The 8,024-nt window shown below is 39.9% G+C and overlaps 1 protein-coding gene across 1 annotated transcript; it reads right to left on the bottom strand.

Annotated features, from left to right (window-relative positions):
• Positions 1-234: 234 nt before the first annotated feature.
• On the bottom strand, positions 235-7,357 carry dhcr7 (7-dehydrocholesterol reductase). The gene is made up of 8 exons (XM_026175791.1): positions 7,248-7,357; positions 6,110-6,218; positions 3,823-4,045; positions 3,649-3,739; positions 3,267-3,480; positions 2,963-3,167; positions 1,629-1,760; positions 235-1,498 (listed from the first exon to the last, which is right to left on the bottom strand). Exons 2-8 carry the CDS (start codon positions 6,196-6,198, stop codon positions 1,034-1,036), a joined length of 1,419 nt encoding a protein of 472 aa, XP_026031576.1. The 5' UTR covers positions 6,199-6,218; positions 7,248-7,357; the 3' UTR covers positions 235-1,033.
• Positions 7,358-8,024: the final 667 nt, after the last annotated feature.

Genomic DNA, 8,024 nt, shown 5'->3' on the forward strand with positions numbered 1-8,024 from the left:
TGGAGTTTCTATGTTCTCTTCGTGATGCGTGGATACTCAGCTTCCTCCCACAGTCTACAGAAATGCAATTAGTGCGGTTAGGTCAGATATATGATTCTAAGTTGCTCATAGGTGGAAATGTGAGCCCAAACGGTTTTCTGTCTTTATGTGTTAATTGGAAGAGGATGGACATTAATAGACTGATATTTTTAACATTTTAATTCTTTAAGTTTAATTCTTTATAGACTTAAAAAAAACAGAAAGTGCATTTTATTGTTGTTCAGTTGTGTCATTTCCATGATCCTTAATGAGTCTTAAAATGAGTCAAGGCCAGTATATGTGAGCATGCTGAAAAAAAATAAACCCCCCAAAAACATTCCCCAACAAGATAAACCATTACACAACCTGGCTCGTGTAACAAAATTCTCCTGCTGGTTAGAAATGAGAATCTTGCAAATGCTAATGAACAATGTGACACCATAAAACAACCTTCATATAAAAAAGGCTTGTTTTCAGTGAACCTGTGAATAGAGCCAGCTATTAAGTCATTCAGAGCTATACGTCATCTTAAAAACTTATGAAAGAAATTCCCAGGAGATAAATTGTAATCAAAACTTACTTTTGATAAATGACTGTCATATCAATCACCCATACACAAACCACAGCATTGTGTAGTTGGAGAAAAAAAGGAATTACAGAACTAGCTGTATATGCTCCTGATTTTGGTGTGAGCTGGTCAGGCTGTGTTTGGTCCTTCTGGTAAAAAAAGGTGTTTGAAATCGTCAGAGCTTAAAGAAAATAGATTTGCATCAAACTGTCTTTAGTGAGGCGAAAGTTACAGCAATACATCTACTCTGCCTGCATACACACATGTAATACAGGCACCATGTATAAAAATACAGCACATGTGCAGAGTGTTCAATGATGTATTCCCGATGTGTAAAAATTCATGTTTATCATGCTAACCTAATAGCATTTCAAAATTTCTGTATTTATTTATCTTTTCCCCGCTCACCCTTCCTTCCTCCCATTATTCCCCCAACCCTTCCACGCTCTAAAACACTCCAGGAATGAGCCGGGAAGGCACGGCATCGGTGTACCGTTTCCAGTCTTTGCCATACTTGCTGCTGCAGCGGTGTTCATCGCGAACACAGCGGTGGACCAGCAAGATAGTCATGTAAACAATGTAGAAATATGGAAGTATGTGGCCGAAACCACACGAGGCACAATAGGCCAGAGAGCCCATCAGGTCACCGGTGTAGTTGAAGTGCCGGGCCACGCCCCAGAAGCCTGAGGTCAGGAGCTTGCTGCGGTGCATGCCGCCATCGGCGGAGCGATATGTGCACTCAATCCATGTTGGTTTGCGGCCCCAGATGGAGCAGGAGCCCTCTGTGCGGCGGAACAGATCCTTCTGGTGGTTGGTGGAGCGAAAGATGTAATACCCAACGAGGCCGAGCAGCAAGACGGCGAGGGCGTGGGCATCGGAGAGCTGGACTGGGTGGTACACCAGGTACAGACCCTGAAGAGAAACAAACGCATTCATTCTTAATGGAAGCCATCTGATTATCAAGGTAAGAGTATGAGAAAAGTAACACTGATGAAGTTTGATCTTGTGTGTTTTTGAGTGTTACCATCTATATATTTGTTACCTGCAGTGTGTAGAGGTATGGCAGCCAAACACAGTCTCCCCAGCCCAGATACCATCCAAAGTGGTCATGACAGATATCGATGGTCTTCAGGTACCACGCCTCATTCCAGAAGAAGTCCAGTACATAAATAGCCTATCAGAAGCAGAGGCTTTTTACTCAAATTGCAGCTTTAGACTTCAGTTGCTTCGATTTTCATCCAACAAAGGTTTTCTTTAAAGTCGCCCAAAACTAAAATAGCCTCAGTGAGCCAAAAGCTTCGGCTTCAAAGTCATATATGCTCAGTTTCAGGCAGGCTTCGTACTATTCCTAATACGGTCATCTCAGACACACAGCACTAAGTGTGAGCACAGAAGCACCGCCCACCTCTTGTTCAAACTCTGTTTATAAGGGAGAGTGACCTTTAAGAGAGAGGAACTAAATCAAAATCAGGCTGAGGATGAACTGAGAGGTAAAGTAAAGAGAGCTCAAGAATAAAAATGTCTTTCAGCATTATGGGTCCGCTTTAATGAAACATGTTGGAAATATATCATGCACATCTACACACAACCTTGATGTGAACATGAAGGATGCAATGCTCTGTTGTATTTTAAGTTTCACAGCATACGGTGGGTTAGATAAACTTGTTGTACTAGGATATAAACCCGGATATTGACAAAAAGTTTGAGATAGTAGAAACATTTAATTAAATTCTGAAAAAATAGAAATGTAAAAGAAAGAATTAATATTTACAGATCTAGTTTATTTCTATGTCAGCAATCGAAGGTAAGTTAAACCTGACCTTCTGTCATTGAACACAGTCTGTACCAAAGATCTGCTGAGTTGCATTCTACCACTGAAACAGGTGACACTATCTAATCTACTCATCAGAGGCTTGCTCAGGTTAATCAGTCCGCAGCCATAGTTCACCTGTTATAATATGACTGGGCTTTAGAGCTGCCAACAGAAGACTGCTGACCAAGGAGCACTGTGAAAGTAGGACATATCAGGGCTTTTCCTGCTTACAGGAATTCATGAGCATCTTGAGGAGGTTTTATCCAAAGCTCGATGAAAACATTTTTTTCCCCTTGGTTCATTATGATGTCAGTGAGTGCAAATACCTACAATATGGCCTTCTCAGACATACAACTAGTTAAAGCTTCTTTGAATAGAGGCAGCAAATCTGGAGCTAAAAAACACTCATTTCAGGGCTGCAACAAGACTAAATAAGAATGATTTTGAACCGTAAACCTTGCAAAGCCACTCTAGCAGTGCAAGTATAAAAATATCCTCTTAAATCATTCAACTTTCACCTGAAATTGCGAAAGAAGATTCATTTAATTTAAACCTCGTCTTACCTGCAGTACATTCACCAGGATCATGGAGTTGGTGATGTAACCGTAGAGTTCTTGTTGCTTGGCCATGTAGGACAGATTGATTAGAGTCCAGGCTACGATGCCGGGCCGGCCGTTGAAGAATAACTTGAAGTCAAACCACTTGCCTATGCGGGGGTTGAACTCAATACCCATCATGTAGTTATAGAAGATGTTCCCTGTGAACTTGCTGTATAGTCAGAAACAGAGATGGAAGAAAACATGTTCAAAAAGTTGCTTTAAATTTCTGCTCCTCCTACCTCAGTGACACGTGTGCATCAGTACTCACCAGTCCTCAGCGTTGGTGGGGAAAAGATGCGCTTTTATGAAAGCAAACGTGGACACAGCACAGCCCAGTATGTTAGTGCACCACAGCAGGGGGATCCAGTTGTCGAATATGATCGTGGGAGAAAACCAGTGGAAATAATGTGCGTTGGCAAACCACAGTGCATGAGTGATGAGCCAGCACTGCAGTCCATTGATCTCATACTTGTTAATCAGGCCTTGTGAACAAAGAAAAAAAAAGACAACTATTTCTACATACTGCTTTGATAATAAAAGCCAAAATCTATTAATCTTTTCACAGGCATGGGTATAAAACAGGTCCTCATAATTAAACAAGTGCTGTGGACTGATGAGTGGGTGTATGTGTGTGTTAATCTGTTAATCACCAGCTGGGGTTCGTGCTCCTTCCTGCACACCACCAACATAGCCAGGGATGAACTTGTGGGTAATATCAGGAAAACACATGTACAGGAACACCTAAAGGAAAACACAGAGCATTTGAACTAAAAGACAACAGACAGTTTCTTTGAGTTACACTGCCCTCAAACTCCCCTGCTTACCTGGAAGCTCACCCAGATGGCATAGATCTTAGCAGCTGACCACGAGAAGGAGGGTGCCCGGGCCCAAATGGAGAGCAGGGTGGCCTCTTCTTGGTACAGATCCAACACAGGCTGGGTGATGGAGCACTCATACTGATCACAGGCCATCACAAAGTAGAAGACAATGAAAGGGGCAAAGCAAAGGAGGCCGATTACACTGATGAGGGAAAACCAGTCCACCTCCCTGTGAACAGATCATACATGCACACAGATACAGTGTGAAGACTTCAAGCTGAAACATTATTCACCTGTTTCATATTTCTCTAAATGTGAAATGTGAGTGCAGTACTCTAAACCTAAATACTTTGAGCCTCTCTTAAATAAGGGTGATAGGACCCCCTAGAGGTACTTTACGGTACTGCATAGGAAACTGAAGTTTATTTTGTTTTGGGGTTTTTTAACCTATAAACTATGTATTATGAATAATTCCTAAAATTAAACATGTATTGGTTAAACAAAATAATTGCTAAGATAAAACTCCATTTTAGTACCAATCAGAATAAAACCTGACTGATGGAAAAGGCAAAAGATTACGAGGAAGAATTACAACAAAATAAATCCATCTATCCATTCTCTTCCGGTTATCCTTTGCAGGCTCGCGGGGGACGTGCTTCATGACTTGGTTCCATGAAGCTGGTTTGCACAATAACAGGAAACTAGAACAAAAGAGCACCAAAATGGAATGCAGCTGTTTTTTATTCTCTTGCATTACACATGTGAAGAGTACAACTTCTACCAAACATCACATGATTCAACAAAAAAGGGAATTATGCAGTTTTTTTTGTGGATTATCATTAAACTTTCATTTCTTAGTCAAGCATCATTGCTTTACACTGACCTTCGCTTGCCCAGGTGATCACTTTTGCTCCTTAGCAGCTCATCCTTCATCACCAGCAGGTAAATATCATTTGACTGGTCTTATTGTAGATATTTATGGTCTCCAGGTGACAAATCCTAAAGCTGCAGTTATTGTCTCTAAATAAATTGATGGATCGATTCTGCACTGATGTACCACAGAGATGACTGCAGAGACTTGCAGACCAGCCTGGTTGTTAAACTGGGAAACAACCAAAAGTTCCGTACCAGCATACCTGACGACATATTTGCAGCAGGTGAACGTGAACTGTAATGAGTGCTGCTCTCCTTGTGTTTTCAGGGAAATAAATCAAAAAAATCATAGGATAGACTGACATTTATTTTGGGTTATACATAGTAATTAACAGCTTAATATTTCATCTAAAGTCATCATCAGCTCCAGTTTGTGACAATAATGTGTTTATGATCAAACACTTGTCAAAGTAACGACAGTCTCATTAGCCTCAGACATACATTCTGATTAATTTTTAATCTAACCACTTCCCCCTGGTGCATTACTCTCTGTTTACATATCTGTGTGTCTTCTCCCAGCTTTGTACCAAGGCTCATTTGTGTGCCATGAATATATGATGTGTTGATCAAACCGTTTATGATGCCATATCCCAATGACCCAGATAAGTCTGAAGATTGTGTTCTGAATTTCATGGACTTGTTTAACAAATTGTTCCAGGATGTTGCTGAAAAAGCGGTGTGTCAGTGTTTCCATTTATAGTTTGTGGAAGATTTCAGTTTTTTGGGTTTTTTTTTTTATAGTCTTAATCTCAGTAGAAATTTTCTGGCGGTCCTCAAACTTTACTTTGTTATCAAAAGTTAAATGCAACAGCACTTTGGTCTTAAAACTCAAGACTAAACTTGAAATCACTTACTGATGTCAGTTAAAAACCAACCAAAATACCAAGTGGTATTTAAAGACTCTTTCATCATCCTGTACATGAATGTAGACATGCTTACATTATGATCATAATAGTGAGATAAGGGTTCGACTGCAGCTTGTTTCAGATAAATAAATAAATGCAATTGCATGTGTAGAGAGTGAGGAAATAGTAGCACCGTTTAATTGAAGCGTTTTTGTTTTTTAATTTTAGAGCTTAAGACAGTTCATTTTTAAGGTCTGTGTTCTCCTGGCTTAAAAAATGCATTTCATGGAGTAATTAAACTCTGTGTCAAGACTGCTCTGTGTATATTTAAGCCAAACACGTCTATGCATTTTAACATTATTTCTGACTATATGATAAACAAAGATTATATGTTTTTAATGTCCGAGTAGATTGTTTGCAGGAAAGACTCTCAACAACTTTTTTAGGACTTTCTGAGAAGTTTGTCAAAACTGCCAAGGAAAATTTAGGGTGTTTTTTCAGTGAATTCGACTCACCACGCTCTCCCCCACTGTGCTAGCTGCTCCTTCTGTTCAGATCTTTTCCCATTGGCACTGTGCTGCGGTCGTCTCCTGGTGGTCTCCATGGTCACTGCTCCACTCAACTCTGGTGAAGAATTGTGCTATTACCGGTAGTTTACAATCTGTTATCTACAAATGTGCTGCACTTTGTGCACCACTGCGGTAAGTCGGTCAGATACTCAGTAACTTTCACTGAATGTACCAGCAGTAAGTAACAGCCTGTTATTAACCAAACAGATGTTACCTTCCAGTTCACATATTGACTCTTTTGTGTGTACTTGCTGAACAAACCCTCCAGAGTCACAGTCTCACTGCAAATCTAATCATGCAGCTTACTCCACAGGCTGCACGTTTCTAAACAGATAATGTGCTAATTGGAGGAATAAAGTGCAAATCCTTGGAGATGTGCGATAACAGACAGACCCAACTCGTTTAACAGGAAACCTGATGGCATGAAATCTTTTATTCTTCTTTGCATCGGTTTCATTTTCGCTTCTCTCTTTCACACACAGACACAGTCACGTCTCCTCCGTGTCATGCATTCATGCACTGTTGCTTTACAGTAAACTTAACTGTAACCCATCCTAAGCTAAAAAAGGTAAGTACTAAAACTTACTTTCCAGGAATTTGCATTACCTGCACAAACAGGGGGCGGATCCCCAGAATGTGACCCTGTGAACCGCCCCACAAACATGAGTAACACAAATGCACACCGTTCTGCAGCACTAAAGCTACAATAACAATAAAACTGGAAAACTTCAGTTTAAAACACTTAAGGCTTTCATGTATATAGTGCAAACAAGTAAAAACACGCTGTTTTTAGCAGCTTCCTGTAGAAAGCTAAATCTGACGGGGGAGGGGGAAACCCATCGTTGTATAACGTAAACAAAACCTTTAATTTCCGGATTATGTGTTGATAGTATGATTGTTCAGTACATACGTCTGTCTGTCTTGCAAGATCCACTTCCCATAATGCAAACTTAATCTACCGTGTCCATACAGAAATAACTGCGTCCTTTGTTCCATGTACAGTGGATTTTAAAAAGCACACTCACAATTTATTCACGGAATACCGTTAAACACACGCTACACAAATGCACCGTGACCCACTCACCTGTAGATAACCGTAACAAATGAGGGACAACCTTCTCTCCACTCCTTTCCTCTTGCCCAGGTGTTGGTTATAGAATAACAGCTGGAGAGAGCTCACCGTTCAGTTACAGACTCCGCCTATAGCGCCATTAAGTTGTCAGAGTCAGCCAATGCCAATCAAGAGAAGGCGGGCACGGGAAGAGATTCTGATTAGTGATTGGGTGATGCTGACTGGAGCCACAAGCGCCTGATAGCGTCACTTGTGGTTGAATGGTTCAGAAAGACTAGACAACAAACTTCCGACACACACATTCTCTGCCCTTTGACATTTGAGGATTAAAAAGTAAATGTTTTTTTTTTTTTTAAATGTTAATTACAATAATACTCAAGATATATGTAAGAAAATGACAGACAATTATTCAATTATTGTGTTGACATCGATACACGACAGATTTGGGTCTCTTTTCAAGTAAATAACTAATAATAACTTTTAAAAATGTTTGAAAAGCGTTTTTTTTAAAACTAATTAAAAAATTAAAGAAGAAAATAAATATGGTCATTTCAATTCCCAAAAAAGGTTGAGAGGCTGTGCAAATTGGAAGTAAAAATGAAGTACAATGACAAGAGAAGATACCAAATGTTTAAGTGCAGGAATTTTATAATTTCATTTAAAAAAAAATACTTGGTCATTTTGAATCTGATGGTAGCAGCATGTGTCAACAAAGCTGGGAGACCTACTGAAAAACAACTGGAGGAACATTTTGCCACTAAATAAGACAACAGATCATTAACATAACCA

The sequence above is a fragment of the Astatotilapia calliptera genome, chromosome 1 (genome assembly GCF_900246225.1).
Source record: "Astatotilapia calliptera chromosome 1, fAstCal1.2, whole genome shotgun sequence".
Lineage (NCBI taxonomy): Eukaryota > Metazoa > Chordata > Actinopteri > Cichliformes > Cichlidae > Astatotilapia > Astatotilapia calliptera.

Excerpts from the sequence above, each read along its gene's own strand:
- dhcr7 (XM_026175791.1), bottom strand. The coding sequence starts at position 6,198 with ATGGAGACCACCAGGAGACGACCGCAGCACAGTGCCAATGGGAAAAGA. Across the intron at positions 4,046-6,109 it reads GCACAGTGGGGGAGAGCGTG|GGAGGTGGACTGGTTTTCCC; the intron begins GTGAGTCGAATT and ends ATCTGTTCACAG. Across the intron at positions 3,168-3,266 it reads CCCACCAACGCTGAGGACTG|CAAGTTCACAGGGAACATCT; the intron begins GTGAGTACTGAT and ends CTGACTATACAG.